A 22,097-nucleotide genomic window follows, 5' to 3' on the forward strand; every position below is an offset into this window, starting at 1 on the left:
ATATCTGCCAAAGTAAGTAAGACACTGTGGAGATGGGCAGTGTGTTATGACAGACAGGATGCTTCTGCTAAGGGCATGCCATCAGTCAGTGCTGATAAATCGAGCTGTTAAGAGTTTGCTGAGATTTTCCCCTCATGGTTGCACTGAATTATTTGGTCGGAGCGAGCTGACACTGATTAAATGGAAAAAAAAAAAAAAAAAACCCTCAAGGATCTGCGCAGTGACTCCGCTTAACCTTCATGTTTGCTTGTTTTAGTTTTGGGGCTGTCAAAGCGCTGAACCCAGTGCTTTTTGGTAGACGGCTGTGTCGTGAAGCGTGGGAATGCCACCAGTCTTTGTGATTTAAAGTCTTCACTTCGTTAGGAGCGAACACCCGAATCCTAGGGAAAAAAGAAAAAAAAATCAATGAATGCCCATGGTGGAGAGTCTAAGTAGATTCCCATCAGCGCTCTTGAATGGTATAATCAGAAATCAGCTTACATAATGCAGTCTGTCTAGCTGCTCGCTGAAGTGGTGCTTCCAACCCGCGTGCACGCTGCATGATGGGGAACGGGACGACGCCAGAGAGAGAGATCATTTGGGCACAGCTGTCAGCGTGCCACTTGCATTACTGGCAAATTTGTGCGGCAAGCTGTGACAGTATTACGGTCTTGATTTGAGCAGAGAGGACAGAGACGTCCAGGACACGTCTCCTATGGACACATGAGGAGGTTTACAGGGACAATCTGTTTGACCATGTTTGACCTTACTGACTGAGCTGCTCTCCACAATAGGATTTAAAAGTAGAGATTTGCATTTTGTTTCCTCACATCCTATTCTGGCCAGGTGAGAGACGAGGGTGAGCTCAGGGCAATCCTCAGATGGTTTGTTATAAGGGATTATCATTGAAAAGTCTTAAACTAATGTGCTAATTAAGCTATCCCTTCCCTTTCCATATAATTTAACTGCACCCAAATGTTTTCCTGAGAAAAAGTGGCCTGTTTGAGCCAAGAAAAGCCAAGCAGTGTTTTTACCTGCCTCATTACCTCATGTTGAAATGCCCCTGAGCAAGGCACTTATCCTCTAACGTGCTCTTGAAGTGGAAGAATTGGTAGGAAAACACAAGCCTCTTTTTTTTTCTTCCTTAAATCAATCCTATGACTTCCTCAACTGTTTAGAAATAAGAAAAGCGTTGTTTTTTAAGTTGATAATGATCTGTTTCTAAAAGACCCAGTGGGTTTTGTTAAGTAGCAGACTTTTATTAGCCCGTAACGGATCATAAAAAATCCTTAAACCTCTCTGAAGACACAGACTCAGACTCAGATGAGCTCACGTCTTTAGAGATTCATTATTTTCCGGTTGAACGGCAGCGAGATCAATGACTTATCTCCTTAAATCAAACAGACTGTCTGGATCACAGTGGCATAATTAGCTGTATTTCAAAGTACTGTGTGAGTGTCTCTCACGATTTTCAATGTGAGGTGATCGAATCAAAGTTGGACCTCACTCGGGGGGAAAAACAAAACTGCCTGCTGTTGTTTTTTTCCAGAATTAGAGCGCCACGCTGACAAAAGGCAACAGAGGGAAAGATAAGATGGAAATGCAGAGATTTAACACATCCATTCTCATGACACGAGCCCTACAGCTGCATAAACTGCAGCGTGCAGCTTTTCTTCCCTGTTTAACCGAGAAACTGTAACCTGCAGGGTGATGTATTAAGAGTGGAGACCCTCAGCAGGGCCACACTGGGAAGCCTAGTTTCATATAATCTCATTATATTAAACCCAATTATTTTAAACCAAGTAAGAAAAATGTGGAAATAGTTACTGGAAATGTGTTAACTAGACTGTCTAGTAATTAAGAAACAGGCGTAATTACCCAACAGCAGGCGCTTTCATAAGTCTGACGTCCATACTGGAAGCAGTTTTCATATTTTGTATTTGACATATGAACAACAGCATCGCTTTGAGCTCACATGAGGGCTCTGATGAGACTTTCTTGTACCGGTAATTGCGATCATACATCGTGCCGGAGTAGCAGGGGAACGTTAGTGAGTGTTGTGTTGTGTTGTTTATGGTGGCTCTAGTGGAGTCAGGGCTAATTTAGCCAGCTAACTGAGCATGCAGCCATCAGATGGGACCACTGGAGTTGCTGCTGGTGGTCTGGTGAGCAGGTGCGACGGCAATTAGATGCCGCCGATTGGCTGTTTTTAAAGTCGACCTGGGCGGACAGTCCTGGCACAGCAGCACCTGAGTGACAGCAACAGATATAACTTTACTGGACATAATGGGTTGTGTCTGTGTGATTATTATGCTGCAGGAAATGCACCATCTGCCACTTATACTTATGCAACTTATAAATAGAAGAATATGTTGTTTTTCATTGTATTTTAAATCACAAAATTTAGTTTCAGTGATTCTGACGATTGAAATCAGGCAGTTTTCAATAGTTCAGTGATAAGGCTGCTCCCCAAAATCCACTATGTGAGGGTGCATGTGTGCATGTGTGTCACCATCTTTGTGCGTCATTGATCTCTGGCATCTCTGTTGGTGTTTATGCTGATTTGTGCATGCGTGTACATGCATACAGTATGTGCTATGTGGAAATGTAAACACGGAGAGTGACAGAGCTTGGCACAGATGGCCCTCCTGTCATCCTCGGCTCCTTCCACAGCTTGACACCGGACGAACCCCACAGTGACGAGAGAGAGAGAGAGGAAGAAAAAGAAAGGAGATTAAAAAATATCTAATACATGTTTAATATTTGTGTATGTCACATTAAAGCTCCCTCAGTTCTTTAAACAGTAGTAACAGTTTAATTTTCTGTTTTTACGTCAAAAACCAGATCCGTGGCTGAGTAGTGAACCTGCTGTTGAGTTGCCTGTGGGCGGGTGAAACACTGTTCACAGCCTTGTGTGTTGATAATTGAAAGCGAAGGGCACAAAGTTTTGATAGCTTTGTTAGCTAACTGCTTTAGCCGCGGTGTGGCCGTGCGGGATGAATTATGAATGCAGCCGAAGCCTTTTTAGAGAATAAAAGAGAGCTAGAGCGCACACAGCAGCCGTTATTAATTTTTCCTCTTTTTTTTTTGTAATGTGCTTGTGGTGCCTGGATCACGTCGTACAGGGTCAGATGGGCGACGGCAGGAGAGGGATGCGTGGAGTCATATTTCCCCCCTTAAACACTACATAGTCTGACATTTTTAAAACCCTCCAGTGCTGCAGCGTTTCCCCCTGATTGGCCATTTCTCACCCACTAATATGACCCCCCGTGCCCATTCACCCATCTGCCCCTTTGCACCATTACTGCACCATAATTATCACCCACTGTGTATGTGTATAGGCTACTGATGGATGCCACAGCCTGTGTCTTTGACCTCATGTGCACATGTGTATCTGTATGTTGGACAAAACGCCTTTCTTGTGTTTTTTGCTGTTTTCTTTGTGGATACACAGTATTGGGCAATCTGTTGACAGTAACTTTTTGATAAAACACTCCCTCAAATTTCTTTAGTAGCTCTTCAGACAGCAGAGGTTGTGCAATGAGTTGGCCGTAGCTATGAATTTGCTTTTCCTGATGGTCTGGGTTTCTGTAAAATTTGAGAAATCCTCAGTATTTGTTGTTTTTCTGGAAACACCATCCAATCAATGCAGTTTTTTACTCCTTTTCTCTTGATCCCCCCTTCATATAAAGAAAAAAATGTCCTGTGTAAGAAATCGGTGCGGTGGTTTCTTTATCGGTGTTGTTTCTTGTGTCACGGCAGCATCGAGCAGAGTAAGACTCAGCAGCTATTAGTACAGTGTAGTGTACAAGCAGGTGGATGAGAAGGAGAGAGAGAGAGAGAGAGAGGGAGATAGAGCTATAGAAAGGAAGAAAAAGACAGTGCGCCCAGCTGTCTGTCTCTGCCTTTGATGAGCTTGCTCTCTCCACCATCTGAATCGTTTCAAGCCAGCGTTGCCTGGTTACGGCGAGCAGAGGATGCAGAGATGGGAGGAGAGAGAAAGAGGCAGGGTGGGTTTATGGCTGTCATCGGGGGGTGTAGAGTAAATGAGCGCTCTCCCTCCCAGCTCATGGACTCTTCAACCCCAAACATCCCTCACTCACTCACTCACTCACTGCTGTGGCTCACTCTTACTTAACCTCGTTCTTTCTCTGTCTCTCTCTCACAAAAGTCTTCACATATGGGTCTGATGTTTTGATGAAATGATGCTTGTAAAATCTTTATTATGATAGGACAATTGGGTCACCTTTTTGAGCATCCTCATGTTTGTGCTCTGCTCTTCACAGTTGTATCACTGTTGTTTTGTAACTAAATGGTAGAAGAACATAGCAGCCATTGCTTAAAAGTAGGACTGAACCATATGCCTAAAAAAAAAAAGAAAATCATATTGTAAATGAATTATTATGGACTTATCTTGATTTCAGTGGAAGGATTGTTTTGCATTTTATTCCACTGAAACAAAATTTAAAATGTAAATGCTGTGAATAGAGATTTATAGGTCAGGTCATCTCTGCAGCATCACAGCTTTGATGGTGCTAACATATTGCACTTGGCTATACTGCAATTTCAAATATATGTTGATTAATTATGCAGTCCTAATTAGAAAGCAAAACTTTGTGTTGCACAAAGATGTCCACACAGGGCTGATGTGTAGTGGAGGCTAATGCTATCTAAGTCATCATTAACTCTTCATACATATCCGCAATAAACAACATAGACAGACTTATAATGGCTGGTGTTGCGTTGCTATTATATTCATCTGGACTGTAAAACTTAAGTGCCTTGAAAGATCCATGAGTTACAGTCCTTGATGATTGAAATGCCAATAACAATTTGGAGCATGGCCACTCTACTCTCTCTCTTTGCTTTTGCAGCATCTGTTTCTCTTTATCTGGATCTGTCCTTGCAGCATCATTCACTGCTGCTTCTTTTGTCCCCCTGGCACATCACTATAACACGGTGTGGGAGGCCGATAGTAGAGGTGTTGTATGTGGTCTTTCTGTCTGCAGCCTTTATGGAGCTGGTTTCCTTTCTTTTGGAACAGTTTTCTTTCTTTTTTTTTGTCGCTCCCCCTGTGCTGTTTCATTTTAACTTCGCCTAATTACAGCCATCTGTCAAGTGTAAAAGTAATCAACAGCAGTGCTCCACGTCTGACACATCAGTATACACCGGCCAGTTTACACTGCCAGGAAATGTCACTCGAACAAATCACGGTGATGGATTGTTGGACTTTGGGGACATGTGGTGGGTTGGTGGGTGGGTGTAATAGTAATGCAGTCCTCCGACACAGACCTCATAGGTATAGCTCTGTTTTTATTGTAGTACCTTTCCTTGTCTGAGTCCAGGATGTTGTCCGCTCTCAGAACAGGACATGGCTGTGTGTGAGGTAGCCATGAAACTCACCTCAACTCCTCTCATGCACTTATTTTTGTGCTTGTTTGTGCGGTGCAGTTGGAAAAAGGTACGGATTTCTGATTTCCATTTTTCTTGTCACCTTTTTTTTTTTTTTTTGGAATCAATAACAATATTTTCATGGGCTGCAGCCAGGAAATATTCACATTAGTTTTAGTGTTTTCAACTTCAGCTCTCCGTGCCGGGTGCAGTCGACACATCTCAGGAAGGAACTATACTGGAATGACTGTTAAAGAAAGAACTGTGTGCTGCTTTTCATGATGCCCTGAGGCTGAATCCTAACGACTTTCTTCTTTCTCATGAATTTTAGTTTTAGTTCAGTCTTTCTAAGATGAATCATAGGGTCAACTTTCAGATTTGTCCAACACTTTTTCCTTCCGACCAAACTTCTGTAAAAGTAATAATGATACTTCCTTCAGCCTCAGCTTGGCTTTAGTGCTGATGTTAGCGTGCTTTAATATGTACCTGCTGTGCATGAGCTCCACAGAGCCATTAGCGTGACAGTCATGAGTCTTTTTCATCTTGTTAGGACATGCTGTATGAACTACTGGGCATCATGTTTAACAAACCTGTCATTAAGGGAAACGATTTATGAACTGCCAGGCAAAATGAAGAGAGCAGGAAAGGTCTGATTCCTCAAACAGAAAGAGAAATGTTCTCACACAACAACAACACTGTATTTGCTGTGGCATCAACTTACTATTGACTGCATTCAACATTGAGCACAAGAACATCCTTGTGTTTTAACAGTGGACGTTTTGGTATGATGGTCAAAAAAAAGAAAAGAAATCAGAGAGACGCACTAATAAGCACATCTTTCACTGAAGTCATGGAAATGGGAAAGTATTTTTAGTGAAGTTATCTCAGCTCATTCCCCCTCCAGCTCTCGGTCCCTGTTGGCTTCTCTGTAATAAAACCTCAGCTCTTTTCCTCTGATGAGCCTGCATCACTGCACAGGGTTTGGCAGATGTCTGCAATCAGTGATACAGGCTCAGGGGTGGTTTAAGCTGTTAGGCAGAGTTTTGATGATGCTGCTGCTGCTCGGGGTTGTTTCATTGATGTGTGTATGAGTCTGTGTGTTGAGTCTGGAGGAAGCTAAAAGGTGACTAAGTCTGAGCATTAGCTTTCATTCATTTGGTTTCCCATTCATTTAATGTCGCCACCGTTAACCACATGTTTCCTTTGGATTTTAGAGCAATCATTTTTGTCGCTAACAGATGGGATATGGCTGTTAAAGGGATAGTTCAACATTTTGGCAAATTGACCCATTGCCATAACCCCTATAGTCATAGGAGTAGGTTCATTACCTTTAATTGTCGGTGCAAGCTATTTTTAGAACGGCCGAGCAGAGCCGTGAGCTGCTCAGATTTACGCTACCGAGGCTCATGGGATTTCTTGGTTTCCCTCATCAAACTCATCATATACACAATCCAACAACTCCAAAATGCTCTGGTGGACAAGTTGTGACCTGCACATTCACCACGCTATGAGATAATAACAGAACGTTACGAGACAGAGTTGTTTTAGAGGTAAATACAGAGACTGCTTGCTGAAAAACTGCCCCCGACGGGAACGCACATCAGCGGTTTTACATGAATTTACCTCTAAAACAGCTTCGTCTTGTAACGTTCTGTTATTATCTCATAGCGTGGTGAACGTGCAGGTCACAACTTGTCCACCAGAGCATTTTGGAGTTGTTGGATTGTGTGTTTGATGAGTTTGATGAGGGAAACCAAGAAATCTCATTAGCCTCCGTAGCGTAGCTCTGAGCAGCTCGCTGCTCTGCTCTGCCGTTCTAAAAATAGCTTGCACCGACAATTAAAGGCAATAAACCTACTGCTATGACTATAGGGATTATGGCAATGGGCCAATTTGCCAAAATGTTGAACTATCCCTTTAAGGTGAATCTTCACATTCACATGGAAGCTTCTTTGGCTCCTTCTTATCTCTCTCCCTACAAATGAAAACACAGCAGCTGTATCCTGAAGTGGTAAATGGCGTAATGCAGATAACATACTTCCACAGAGGTGCGGGGTTAATGCAACAGCACGGCTCGTAATATTTTACAGTCTCCAGACCACCTGTGCTTTTAAGCGTGTCCAGATCTGCCCTGCCCCTCCGTCGCACGTTCACAGCTTGTACTGCTTTGTACTTAACAGCAGCCGCCGTGCATGTTAATGGCTCCGTCCCTCTTTCTCCCAATTTTCGAGACGCACTCACACTTTCACACAAGAGTGTTATCAGGGCCGGCTCACAATTTTTATGCAGTGCAGAGGTCATAAAGATTGTGCTGTGATAAGAATCGGATGAAAGCAGCTCAGGATTGATCTCTAGTGAGCAGATAGCAGAGATTCAAGGTGAGACAGTGAGAGTGTGAAGCTCTGGTCCAATGGGGCGGGAGCTTAAATCCACATAACGGCTGCTCTTCGATACTTGACATGCAAACTACAACGAGCGGCTCTGCTTTGGCTTTGCTTTGTCCCATACGCTGCATTTTCAATAAGTCACACTCACACAGCAGCGAGTCAAGTGTAGCCTACAACACCACGTTCCTTTCAACTTATCTATTTTCAAACACCAGCCACATCTTGTGCTCTTTTTCTCAAACGCTCACACATTTACAAGATGTGCAGCACGAGCACGCTTCTTATCTTTAACCAGTGTGGGTGTATTGTTTGATAGCGGGCTGTTGACAGCCGGGCGGTGCTGTGTGTGCTGTGTGCTGTGCCATCTGGATCCCCTCAGGCTGCCACTCCAAGCAGGGGCAGCCAAAAAAAAAAAAAAAACCAGCAAAGGGGTTTCCTGTCTGGGCTGATGTTGCAACCCGAGGCGACCCTCATCATGACAGGCTCTGAGGAGGGCTCGGTGGGCAGAGAGCCAGAGAACCGGCGAACCGCCAACCGCGCTAATACACATCTTCCTGTTCACAATGTAAAGAGCGGGGGGGGGGGGGGCTGGGTTGGCTGCAGCCGGGTGAGGAGCCAGTGTCAGAGTTTTTGTGGGTCAAATTTGAGGCACAGATGCCGCCGGCTCAAAATAGAATTTGCTCAACCTAGTAAAACATGACTATAAATAACCTTCTTGACCCCTAATTAAATAATAATAATAATATTATGCCACAAATTTCATTTTTACGATTCTTGCATGATTCACAAATTCCACAAACAGATTCTTGTAACGGGGAAAAATGATAGGACCATCTTAGTCTTTGAAGAACGCACTTAGCATTGTTTATCATTGTCAGTGTAAAAGAACTAGATATACAAACCTTTCACCTGTAAAAAAATCACATTATACATGCAATTTGTCAATTAGAAGTGGGGAAAATGGGTAAAATTCTTTATTATTGTGCTGTATTATGAATTTTGGGGGTTTAGACAACCTGAAAACAACCCACATGAACATCTGTTCATCAATCCGTCTCATTCTCGTCTGTTTTATTATCTCAGCACCACCTGGGGGCGATTTCCTCAAATTTGGCACAAACCTTCACTCGGACTTGAGGATGAATTGGTTAGAGTTTGGTCATCGAATGTTAACGTGACCTCACAGGGAAAAAAACCCCAAAACACACACATTCTTGGCCACAACTCAAGAATTCACGTCCATAATGCAATTTAACTTTAATGTCTTAATAGGATAATGAAATTATGTAATTTTATAATAACCCAACTGGTCCAAGGTCAAATGCTTCACCGTGACATCATAATCACGCTTCAGCGCTGTATGTAGCTCAGGAACAGAAGCAGAGATTATGATCGTATCTCCTGCAACCTGATGGTTTAGTTACTGTACGATTGTGCTGTTGCTGACAAGACAATGCTCAGATGATGGATTTCGTTTGCTCAGGATGGAACATGGGAATTGTCCTCGGAGAAACGGTGTCTTCATTTATCAGGAGAAAAATACAGGAGGAAGAACAATAGGCCGTGTCCATCTTCTTCTGAGTCCGTCTTTTCATCTTTTTCCATACTCGAGGTGCGTTCATTCAGACTCTTAGATCCACGTACTGACCTATTCCCTCCACTCTTTGTTCAGCCTCCCTCCCTAACAATGTGTAACCGCCACCCATTACTTCATTTCCTCTCTGCTTCCTGAAATGCAGGAAGTTGGGTGCATTTCGTCTACCTCAGGTTGGAGAAGGAGGGAGGAGGAGGGCAGCACCGACTGCACCAAAGGTCACTGACACCATATGGGGGGGGGGGGGGGGGGGGGGGGGGGGGGGGGGGGGGGGGGCAGCTTCCTGTCTTAAAAAGCATGACATCATCAGGCAAATAAATCGGTTTCAGCAGCTATTTGTGATTATATCGCAGTCCTGTGGTGTGTCCTGTCCGGCATCACTGACCCACCTTTGCTGTGTTTGCCGGTTCCCACACACCAATCTTTTATCCAGCGCAGTGTGTCACTTCCTCCTACATCATGGCTGTGTGTGTGTGTGTGTATATGTGTATGTGTACGTCTGTGTGTGTGCGCATTAGTGTCCTTTGAGGCTCTTCAAGTGGCTCTCCAACACAAAAAGACAGTAGTTCAAAAGAGTTTGGACACAATAGCGGTCGCTTGTATGCGTAACCAGTTTCTCTTTTCTCTTCTCTTCTCTTCTCTTCTCTTCTCTTCTCTTCTCTTCTCTTCTCTTCTCTTCTCTTCTCTTCTCTTCTCTTCTCTTCTCTTCCCATCATCATGACTACGCTGTCCTGGCCTCTTTGCCCCTTTTTTCTTTCTTTTTCATTATCAGTTTCTCTTCTTCTAATGCTTCAGCCTCATAGCATCTGTTTTCTCTCTCTCTCTCCCTCTCTCTCCCTCTCTCTATCTGGGTGTTGGTCCTTTTTGATCCTTCCGGTTTCACTGACATGATCCAAGAGACCAGGAAGTTGCTCATGGGGTCATCACCACCACCACCACCACCCCTTTCTCTCTCTCTCTCCCTCTCTCTCTCTCTGTGTCTTGTGTACAATTACATTTTCTTTCTGTTTTCTCCTCATGTTCAGGCTAATGTCATTGTTTTTTCATTCTTTTTCTTTCATTTTAATGTCAATGCTTATCCACCACTGGACTGGAACATGATAATGATTATAACCTTGTGTCAACACATGTTTAATCTGAGGCTGTTCAGGATATTAAATCAACTCACCTGGCCACCATAAAACTCAAGCATCCCGAGGAGAGGTAGCACCAACCCTGCTGTTGAAACAACACTGTGTGACTCACTATTAACCATGGATATATGCCAACTAAACCACTAGTTTTCCTTTGAATTACCTATTTGTAATTTAATGTAAGGATAAAATTGTGTAACTCCCTTCTACATGCACCAAATGCTACTTTCATGGTTGTCTCACGCATACAGCATAGGGTGATTGAACTTGTGTTCGGCAGCACCCGGTGGCCCACAGCTGTACCTGCAGCAGTCAGTGTCACAGTCAGGAGACAGATGTTATCCGCTCCCCGGTGCTCTAAGATCTTTTCCTTCTGATTTATTGCAGGTTCTGTTCACAGCTACTGTCTGATATGATCTAAGGGGTTGATCCTCTGTGGTGTGTGTGTATGTGTATGTGTATGTGTGTGTGTGCAGACCAGACAGTGATCTAATACAAATCCATACCTTTCTGCTGTGTTTGTTTAGCGAATCGATTTACAAACCGCTGTTTACCCAACGCTGCTGCTGCAAACCATGAGCTGACAGATTTTTTTTTTTTTTCCATTCAGCTCCGTCCATTACAGTAGAGGTGGTTAACCCATGAAGCCAGTATCACATTGTTTAACCACAGAGTGAGAGCTCTCACTTCTCAGCGTGCTTTCGTTGTCGTTCCGGTCGTCTGCTGCTGCTGCTGCACATACGTTAAGAGGATGATGAACCAGTTGAGCTACTGAACAAACAGTTTGCAGACAAAGTGAAATTACTTTTCATGGTCCATCCTTTTGAGAACTGCCTGTGAGACTCAAGTTTTCTTTCTTTCTTCTTGTTCCAGATCTGCCCATGGAGTATAATCCGTCAGATCACCCCCGGGCCAGCACCATCTTCCTCAGCAAGTCACAGACTGATGGTGAGTTCTGCACATTTTCTCACTTACAAATGTGTGAAGAAAACAGTTTAAGCAGTATTTCTATCAGGCATGTACATACAGTATAAACCTGCTCAGATTATGTGTGTGTGGTCTAACACAGAGTGAAATAAAACACCTACAAGTAACCACATAAACCCACCTGATGCTTTGCATGGAGGAACACATATAGATGCACATCAGAAATAAGAGTTTAATGTTTGCCAAGTCTGATTTCCTGAGTGATTCACACCTTGATGAAATGGCTAACCCGAACGCCCTTTTCCCCACCAACCCTCTCTTTAATTTCTGGCCCTTTCTGGTCTTAAATCAATCGACTTCTACAAAGCTGTGGCACCTGTTGACTCAAGTGATTCAGAGTGGAGTCATACGTGGCAGATTGCACATCAAGCGGCGAGCGAGGCAGCTTGCAAAGAAGCAACTCCGTGTTTCAAACTCATTCAAGTCATCAAGAGATGATGACATATGCCTCCTGCTGCTTTGTGGGAGAGCGAGGTGTTCTTCATTGCCACAGCTACACAAAAGTTCCCTCGACTAGCGTCCCTTTTTATCCACCATAAAGACTGCAGGCTGCGAGAGTTTCACACCAGCTGCCTTTTCGTTTTCATCGGCTCGTGTGTGTGTGTGTGTGTGTGTGTGTGTGTGTGTGTGTGTGTGTGTGTGTGTGTGTGTGTGTGTGTGTGTGTGTGTGTGTGTGTGTGTGTGTGTGTGTGTGTGTGTGTGTGTGTGTGTGTGTGTGTGTGTGTGTGTGTGTGTGTGTGTGTGTGTGTGTGTGTGTGTGTGTGTGTGTGTGCCTGTCGTCAGGCAGAGACACTGAGTCAGAGCCCGCGGAGTGACAGCGATATCACATTTTAATCAAGTGAAATGGGATGATGTCGACTCGAGACCACCTTTTCAGTCCAGATGTAATCTCATTACTTTAGAGGATAAGAGGCTTAATATTGTTCCATTTATACAGAGGCACTGGAGAGAAACTGGTTCGGCTCAAGAGCTTGTTGCCTGGTATTGATCTGATATCAGGGGGCTTTTATTATTGGCCTTACACAGTGTGAATGTCTTTTACCCTGCGTTCTCACCGCGTTGCACGTAAATACCGACACAGAATCACACACACACACACAATAAGGGCAGTTTTGTAAACACTTGTGCCGATGTGTCATAAGCAATCATCAGAGACAACTTGGACTTTTGTTTTTCAGTTGCGGTGCCCAACAGGAGAGGTAAGCATGAACGTGTTTGGTCTCGGCCAGTAGGCAGGCACTGCAGTAAAACGCTTAATGTGGTTTTTGGGCTGGACAACTTCCTGTGGTCTCAAGCTTTGTTGTGTATTACTGTACTGGATCTTTGTATTGTCGTCATGTGCCTTCGCTGCTGATACTCTGTGTGCGTGTGTTTGTGTACTTTGTGGGTCCATTATGAATAGGGCTGCATAGACGACTGAAACGTCACATGATGTCATCTTGTTTTTTTCTCACCAGCGGCGCTTGAGAAATCTTGTGTATGGATGGATGTTTACAGTTCTCATCCTGTGTGTAAATAAGAACATGGCAGCATTTTAACCTCACACACATGTCAAGACTTTGTTTATTTCCCCATGAAAATATGCAGCCCTAATTATGACATAATAGCCTGCTGCTTTTTGCTAGAAAGCGGCACACACAGGGACGTGATGTGTATTAGTGTGTGTGTGTGTGTTTGTGTGTGTGTCAGAGAGGTGAGAGACAGACAGTACCAGGATTAGAGGTGCCAGACAGCTGATAACGTCACTGTATTTGACGCTGCATCTGCTCCAGTTCGCTTTGCCTCCCTTTTTCCCCCTAAAGTGTGTTTTCTTACATCCGAGTGAACATACAGACACACACAAACACACTAATGTATATGTGTGTTAGTGTGTGTGTGTGTATGTTATGCCATATTGAGAATTCCACCTCTCATCCTGGTACAGCAGCTCCATAAATCCAACAAATAGCGTCCGCGATTTGTGCGAACACACAGACACAGAGTGAAATGGAAATGGATGAGCTCAAGTGACAATCTGCACTTGAAATAAAACAGCCAGTATGCTTGACTTAATTTGGACTCGCACACAGGCCAAAAATGATGAATGAATGGATTAATTAATTAGTTAGTTAGCTGCGCTCAGTCATTCCCACACATTAAAGCACAATTTCCAATGTATCAGGGGAGAAAGGCGTTTGAGTAAAGCATCAGCTGTGTGGTGAGTGAGAGTGTTCTGCTTTGTTTCATTGGAGGACAAACCTGCACTGTGTATTTGTTTGGGGTAGGGGGGGGGCACTTTAACCCTGGATCAATGCTGCTCCCTGTCTGTCAGGGTCGGGTACTGCAGCACTGACACCTGTCCCTCCCATCTTTTCTTTGCAGTTCGGGAAAAACGGAAGAGCCTCTACATCAACCATGTGAGTACGACAATAAGAGTTAAAGTCACTATTTATAGCTACTGAAATCTACCCAGTTATTTAGCAGAATAACACAACTGTGATAATTAACGATTGTGCAGATGGTAATTTTTGATATTCTGTATTTTCTTTTGCAAGTTCACACACATTTCGGAGAACAAGGTAAAGACCTCAGATCTTAATCTTTAAAAATTATCCTAAACCCTGCAGATTCCACTTAAACCCTTATTGATGTGTGTTAGATGCTTAAAAGCTTTAGACATAGCGATGAATTATTCCATCACGTTTTGGTGTCGTTCATCTTTGCTCATTCATCCCTCAAAGAAATGATTCAGTTCGTGTTGGAGAAATTTGCACCGTCCAAAACAGTACATCTAAGCTCATGACCTGATAAACTGCTGGTTTAAAATGCACCAGGAGAAAATCAATCTGAAAAAATAAAATCAATCTGTCAAAGAAAAGACAGTTGTGCACTGAATTCAGGCTTGAGGGATTCTCCAAAGATGGACTTCACCATAAATGCCATTCCTGCATGCAGCCGTGTCCGACACTGACCGAGGGCAGACAGAATTAGTTTGTGGGTTTACAGGTGCCCTACTTTCCACAGCTTTTGGCAGCAGGTCTGAGCATGACAGAAATAGAGATTGACATGCATGTGTGTTTCTCTGTGTGTGTGTGTTTGTTTGTATGTACTGTATGTTTGTTTGTTTGTTTTTTATGAATGGCAGCATCATCCAGGCCCAGTGAGACGGAAGTACAGCTCATGCTCCACCATATTCCTTGACGACAGCACCGTCAGTCAGCCCAACCTCAAATACACCATCAAATGGTAACTGCATCACCTTCACTGATGAAGCTATTGTCTAATATTATTTAATATTATTATGCCGTGTTTGACTCATTCTCCTCATATCCTTGTCTTTACAGTGTAGCCCTCGCAATATACTACCACATAAAGAACAGGTAAGAGATGTGCTTTTCACTCATTCACTCATTTAAGTAAGCTAAGAAATCTCATGGTTCTTGTTGAAGGCCATAGGAAAAGAAGAATAGTTATAGTTTTATGTCAAAAATAATAATAATGTCCATACTATCACATTTTAAATTGCATATAATAGGGCCATTCATGCCCTTTACACTGCACATGCATGTGCTGGTGTAAATAGCATTGCTGTTTATTTGTGAGATGCAGAAAATACCATGAATGAGGAACAGTGAAGGCAGCTGTTGCATTAAAATACAGAGTTTAACTGCACAACAGCTGCCAGCAAAGGCAACAAGGTCAGTTAAGCTTATAATTTGTTTACCATGTTGGATGGTGATGACACCCAAACAGGGAGCAGCAGCGGCTGTTTATGCTTTTTATTTACAGAGGTATTAGTTTTTAAGCCATCTGTAAATCAGAACCATTTCAACAAATCTCAACGTCACGTACTCAAAAAAAAAAAACCTGACAAGAAATGTATAAAACATATTATGTAATGTTTAGCTTTACAGATGCTTCATGTAAAGTGCGAATGAACTGAAATGTAGTGTTTATGTGTGAGTTAAGATCTTGTGGTTCTGACCAATTTTCCTATTGATCTTATTAGAGCTGTCACATCTAGTCAGTAGACTGTGATGACTGTAACTGGCAGGAATCTGATGTAAATCGGTTGCTTGAAGTGCAGACGAACAGCTGATTAAACAGGAAACATCCTAGAAGGAGATCAAGTTGTTGTTTTTAATGAAATGAGTTTCACACCATCTGTTTTTTTTCTTGTTTTTTTCCTTATATCTTTGACTCTGATGTTCTTCCCGTTCTCTGTTTGTCATTTCAGAGACGTCGATGGAAGAATGCTGTTAGACATCTTTGATGAGAAGCTGCATCCGCTGTCTGTAAGGCCTCAACCACCGAAGACAAATTTCCATTACGGACACGACTGTTAGAGTTGTCAGCATTCATCAACAAAGACAAACCACACAAACTGATGAGCAACAAATGAGCCCACACAGATCAAGTAGTGTGGTGGTGGTGGTGGTGGGTGGGGGGGGGGGGGGGGGGGGGGGGGGGGGATCTGCCTAGTAATCTCTGGAGCCATCTGGATCATTTAGATGTGTTTTCAGTTGAACTTTTTTTTTTTGCAGGGTTTTAATCCAAGAATTTACATAACCACTTTGTAGCTTTGGATAAAGAGCATCAGACAGAGCACATTCACAATCCAAAGGCTTTTATAAGCAAAATTATAAAACTAGGCAGCACCTTTTATTTCCATTCTGGCAAACAGTCGGATCAAGATCAGAACAGCATATTTTTGGGTTATTTTTCGTAGCATTTCTTTTAATTTCATTGTGATCTTTTATTCCCTGTAGAAGTCTGAGATTCCTGCTGATTACGACAAACACGACCCTGAGCAGAAGCAGATCTACCGCTTCGTCAGGACGCTGTTCAGCGCCGCACAGCTCACCGCCGAGTGTGCCATCGTCACATTGGTGAGTCTGTGTATGTGTGTGTGTGCATTTCAGTGCTCACACTAGGAGGGAGTGTTGCTTCCTGATTCTCTTTTGTGTGTCCTCCCTCGGGACACTCACTGTCTCCTCTCTGTTGCTTTCCATGGACCGTTTCCTCCCATTTATTTTTGGACCTCGTTTCGTTGTCGTCGTCTTTGAGTCGCATGAAATGCTCAGTGTGTTCCTCCAGAGGTTGTGTTCTCACAATTGTTGGAAAGTTAAGCGGAGAATAGAAAAAAGACAAAAGAGTTTGGTTGGATATGTAGTGCACTTACTTTTCAGGCATCCTTTAGTTCTGCAGGATGCTCAACTGTTCTCCTCTTCACATCTCATTTTCCTGTTTTACCCCCCTCAACTTGAAGGGTAATGTTTCTGTAGAATATGATATATCCTTACTGCTCATTATGGTGTAATTGTAAGTAAGTGTAACTCTGCTTTGGTGCAGTGTAAACTAACTTTATAGAATAATTAACTTTTTATTTAATTTAATGCTAAACTTTAATTAGCGCTCTCGGTCCCTCCTGCCCCACTCATCTGCTCTGAAACATCTCTTTCCACACTCACGTGCCTCCCTGGAGACTGGGAAACGCAGGGTTAATATGAGCGGCTGCCTGGTATTGGGTTGCTCTGCTTCCTGCCAGTTGCACAAATGTGTGAACTACATATATAGGACGTGTGTGTGTATGTGTGTGTGTGTGCATTCATGGCCTGACTAACTTGAATGCAATGCACAATGACACAGGCTTACTTGACTCATGACATGTCTGTATTTATTAATGCCGGTGTTGAGTTGGTCTCTGAAGATGCTGAATGTGTAGTACAGTCGGTGATGTGATCGCATTGATTTTCTGTTTAACAGAGTATAAGATATAAACTTCAAATCAAGTGTTTGCTGCTCTGGTTTCCCATGGTTATGAATAATAAATGTGATGTAGCTCTCTCTCTCTTTCTAAGCAAAAAAAATCCTCTGAAAGTAACAGAGATGTTGAATAACAACATACCCTCTTTCAGTAATTAGTCTGATCCTGATGTTAAAGTTTAATTTCACCTTTTTAACTTTGCCCAGAAATCACAACATGAAATCATTTGAGTTGCACACGACGGCTCCAGATTCTTTGTTGTGCTTGTTTGTATCTCTCTCTGTGCCGTTGCATTCTTATCAGTCAGCGTGTGGGCCGGCTCTCATTTCACAAGGGCTGTCTTCGATATTTGCCGGCGGCTGCCAGATGAGTGTATATGTGCTGTGTGTGTGTGTGTGTGTGTGTGTGTGTGTGTGTGTGTGTGTGTGTGTGTGTGTATCTGTCGGCAGTCACCGGGCCACAGCAGAGATAGGTTAGCAGCAGCACCGCCTGCAGGCACGAAGCCCGACCCAGCATGACTCGTCCAATTAGCCACCTGAGCTGTGTCAAAATAAAGATGAAAGGATATTTGCATCCTTTCTCACCAAAAATCACGCTCTTCTCTCACCACACCACAAGGGGCCATTATATGTTCTAGTTATTACATAGTAATAATGATACACATGCCCATCCACTTTCTTACAGTGGATTCTGCAGGGTTTTTTTGGGTCACACAACACTTGACAGTTGTGCCACTGTGCAGATTCACAGTTGGAGAGCACAGTATGTTCCACTCTGCCATGAGAAAATACTGCATCACTGCAAAGCCAATTATACCGCTGTCCTGTCAACTGAGATGTCAGACTTGAACTATTTAAACTAGTGTAAGGGCTCTGAATTCATGCAGCGCATTTTAGTCATGAAGAAAGAAAGACTGTGTCACTAATCATATGTGGAAAAATGACTGTAATTCTAAAAAATATTAAATAAATGTTCAGATGTTTAACTTGTCTGTGCTGCTAATTCATAAAATAGCACCAGTATTACAGAATGGGAAGTAGATTGTAATATAAGACATACTGGTTGAGTTTTAATTATTCATTTAAATGAATGTAATAACAGAATTTAATAGAAAAACCCACAACTGTGAGGTGTAGCTTCGATTAGCATGCAGCGCCCTGACAAAGCCATAAAATATAGAAGACCATATTCTCTCATAGATTCGACAAAATGATGATCAGTGGATCAGAAGCATCGGCTTCTTGTCCAATTATTGGGAACAGGTGCCTGCGGGTTCGGTGCGTTTTGGCGTTCTGTGCACGGTGGGAATTCTGACTACTCAAGGAGAGAAAGAGAGAGGCAGGGAGGGAGAGAGAAATGGAAATTGGGTGGGAGGCATGATGAGAGATGGAGGGGGTTCGATCCACATGGATATTTTATGAATGCGCTCCAGGGGAGATTTCATCAGGCTCCCTGACATCTTGTTATTGTGGTTTTTACCTGGAGGTGAAGTCGGCAGGAAAACATGAAAGAGTAAAGGAGCGAAAATAAGATTGTATGTAGGAGAGAGAGAGTGTAAGGACATGGATATAATCTTTATTGTGCCATTTACTTGCCTATCTTTTGTGTGTTGTGTAAATGCACAAGAAGAATAACCAAAGATTTCAGGATAACAAGGAAAACACACAGTGAGCGGTTAAACGAGTCGACCCAGCCTGAAGGGGCATCACAGTGTCAGTACATAGTCTGATCCTCTCTCCTTTCATTGCAAAAGCTTGTTTGATTCTTCGTCTTCTAATCAATGAGAAGATAAAGACAGAACACACAGGCTTTCTCTGTGATGTCCGCTTCAATTACGTTTCAGAAAGTCGGAGCGAGAGAAACTTAACATGTGACGTTTGTGTGTCTGCCTCAGGTGTACCTGGAGAGGCTCCTGACCTACGCCGAGATCGACATTAGTCCTGCCAACTGGAAGCGCATCGTGTTAGGAGCCATCCTCCTGGCATCCAAGGTGTGGGACGACCAGGCGGTGTGGAACGTGGACTACTGCCAAATTCTCAAGGATATCACTGTGGAGGACATGTGAGTACTAGCTGCACAAACAACATTATAATACATCTGCATATTGTTGATACGCAGGGAGTCAAAAGTGAACACATGATGTTCCTGAAATGTAACCTGATGTCTTGTGTTAACGAGTATTTCTAAAAACACCAGAATCACCTCTGCTGCAGGGAGAGAAAATGTCTGATTATGAGGTGTTGATGCTACAACATGTGCTTACACTTGGAAACTGGGTGGTATTAGAATAAAATGAGCTGAAATCAACAGTAATCACTTCGTTTTTTTTTTTTTTTTTTGGTTTGTTTTTCTTTCCTGCTCTGTGGAAGCGGTCCGCTGCAGCACCGAGAGAGAGAAACGTCTGGAGAGGCTCCATCACAGCAGCAGCAGCTCCTCTCTCTCTCACTCCTGATCTGAAAAGAAAAAAGAAAACAGTGTCTTGTGTGGGCGGTGCAGATTCACATGACTGAATATACCATACGATGGTTTAAATAAATTAGCATAGGAGCAGGAGCGAGTAGCGTGGCATATTTTCAGAGACCAGACTCCAGGTTGTGGATACGGTTGCTGCCTGTACAAGTTTTATTCTGTGATTCGAGCTGCTTCAAACTTACATTTTTTAAATAGCTCTGTTGCTGACCTGACTGCAGCAGTTATCTCGGTTTCCGCCATTGTTACTCTTAACGACTCCACTTGTCTTCACCTCGGCTCGTGACAAACAGTCAGGGTCTTTCTGTGCCCAGAAATAGCCCGAGTCTGAGGGGTCAGCCTGGGTTCAAGAGGTGCTGGTGCTCTGAACATGCTCAGGTCGACCTCTGCCCGTTCTGTCTGACACCTTTGCCTGTCATTTGTTGGCTGGGTCTTAAAAAGCACGAGCTTAGACACACGACCATGAAGGATCAGGCTGATACAGGCTTGTATCAGCTCTTTTGCAGCTTTCAGGTCAGTGACATTGAGTCATCAGGCTGCTCAGTTCCTCACACTGCAAAAACTCAAAATCTTTCCAAGAATATTTGTCTTATTACTTGTCAAAATGTCTCATTTCTAGTCAAAACTCATCTATTTCCACTTAAAATGAGACTCATCACCTGAAAATTAACTTGTTTTAGATCATTTTCACTTGTTTCAAACTAATTTTCAATTGAAATAAGTAGAAAATCTTTTTTTGTGTTTAAGGAAGAAAAACTTGCTCCACTATCAGATTTTTCTACTTATTTTCTACTTTTAAAATGCGATGAGTCTTATTTTAAGTAGAATGAGATTTGTTTTGACTAGAAATGACATTTTCATTAGAAATAAGACAAATATTCTTGGTAAGATTTTGCATTTTTGCAGTGCAGAGTCTCACAATAAGAGATGCATAGATGAAATGATCAACGTGGTTGCTGTGTGTGATATTTAATGTGATTATTTAAGATGTTATTTAAGAAGTATGTTGAGCATGAGGAGCCGGCGCTCCGTCCTGCTCCACATCCGTCTCAGATCCACAGGAATGCTTGTATTAATCCGAGGGGGGAACGCGACACTGCAGACGTGTTGCCACTGCTGCGACCTCCGGCCTCGGCTGCATTCTCACTCTTCTGCACCGGTGGCTGTGTATTCTCGTCCTTGGGGCTCAGATTCACTCATCGGCCGACTGACTGTAATCCACCTGTGTGGGATGCTTTCCCGACAAAGTGCTGCCACCGCCGCTGCCACCGCTGCTGCTGCCATGCGCTCAAATGGCAGTTTACTGGACGGTGACTCAGTGTTTGACCAGAGATTTCCTCGCAAGATCAGTTTTATGTCTTTTTAAATCCCCTGCCCTGGAAGCCGGCCCGCCCGCTGACGTCCCCTTTCCACCTATCGGCCCCGTCAAATAGCTGCGAGGCAGTTTAGGAAGAAATATGAGGAGTGGAAGAACGCACAAAGAAACAGATGAGAATAGCTTGAATGAGTTCCACAGCCAGATAAAAAAGAAGCAGTATTATTAGGCAGAGTTTGGCTACAGTGGAGGAGGCTAAATTTAGCTCGTCTGTTGCTGCACACGCCTGTAAATGTGCATGGGCAGGGAGGGGGGGGGGGGGGGACAAAAGGCGAGAAGGAAGAGATGGATGGTGCTTCTTTTCTCCGCAGGTTACGATGCAAAATGAATCGGTCAAAAGAAATGAGATGAAAGCGGCTGTCATGGCGGCGCGGAGGGGATCACAGAGCGTGAGAAAATGCATGACAATAGCATTTTCAAGATGTGGGATTAATATTCTTTCTCGCGCATAATGCTCGGGGCTCCGTTGCTTAGGTATCATTCCCCGTCATTATGAAGAAAGGCTTATGTTGTGGTGGGCGGACTGGGGATTTACTCAGTGCCTATGCATTGGCAGCTTACCAGGGAGGATGACACCCTCCGTCTGAGGTGATGGATCTGCCAGGAGTATCCTCTCTCTGTCTCCTTCCCCTTCAGTCTCCGTCTACAGGATTTCTTTGTGGACTCAGCCTCGCTAACTTAGTTTCCTGACTATATTTAAAGCATTTCTCACCTCACGCCTCCTCTCTCCGTCTCTTTCTTTCTTTCTTCCTTTCTTCCTTTCTCTCCATCCAATGCAGGAACGAGCTGGAGCGTCAGTTCCTGGAGCTGCTGCAGTTCAACATCAACGTACCGTCCAGCGTTTACGCCAAGTACTACTTCGACCTGCGCTCCATGGCCGAGGCCAACAACCTCAGCTTCCCCCTGGAACCTCTCAGCAGGGAGAAGGCCCAGAAACTAGAGGTAAGTAGTGCAGTGCACACACACTTAAAAAGCGAAAGCAAACTTTTGATTTAATCGAGTTGGGGTCATACAGAAAATGTACAAACAAAAAGCC

General features: G+C 43.5%; 1 protein-coding gene across 2 annotated transcripts in view; it reads left to right on the plus strand.

The window, feature by feature from the left end:
- The window catches only part of ccny (cyclin Y), a 34,812-nt gene that overhangs the window by 8,280 nt on the left and 4,435 nt on the right, over nucleotides 1-22,097 (plus strand). The window contains exons 2-10 of one of the 2 annotated variants that reach the window (XM_083995683.1): nucleotides 11,358-11,432; nucleotides 13,833-13,867; nucleotides 14,006-14,029; nucleotides 14,596-14,696; nucleotides 14,795-14,830; nucleotides 15,688-15,745; nucleotides 16,220-16,339; nucleotides 19,112-19,278; nucleotides 21,841-22,003. In XM_083995683.1, coding sequence (XP_083851809.1) covers nucleotides 11,358-11,432; nucleotides 13,833-13,867; nucleotides 14,006-14,029; nucleotides 14,596-14,696; nucleotides 14,795-14,830; nucleotides 15,688-15,745; nucleotides 16,220-16,339; nucleotides 19,112-19,278; nucleotides 21,841-22,003 — 779 coding nt within the window. The remainder of the gene's footprint in view (nucleotides 1-11,357; nucleotides 11,433-13,832; nucleotides 13,868-14,005; nucleotides 14,030-14,595; nucleotides 14,697-14,794; nucleotides 14,831-15,687; nucleotides 15,746-16,219; nucleotides 16,340-19,111; nucleotides 19,279-21,840; nucleotides 22,004-22,097) is intronic. The other variant, XM_083995684.1, reaches the window with a different exon arrangement.

The sequence above is a fragment of the Trachurus trachurus genome (genome assembly GCF_905171665.1).
Source record: "Trachurus trachurus genome assembly, chromosome: 20".
NCBI lineage: Eukaryota > Metazoa > Chordata > Actinopteri > Carangiformes > Carangidae > Trachurus > Trachurus trachurus.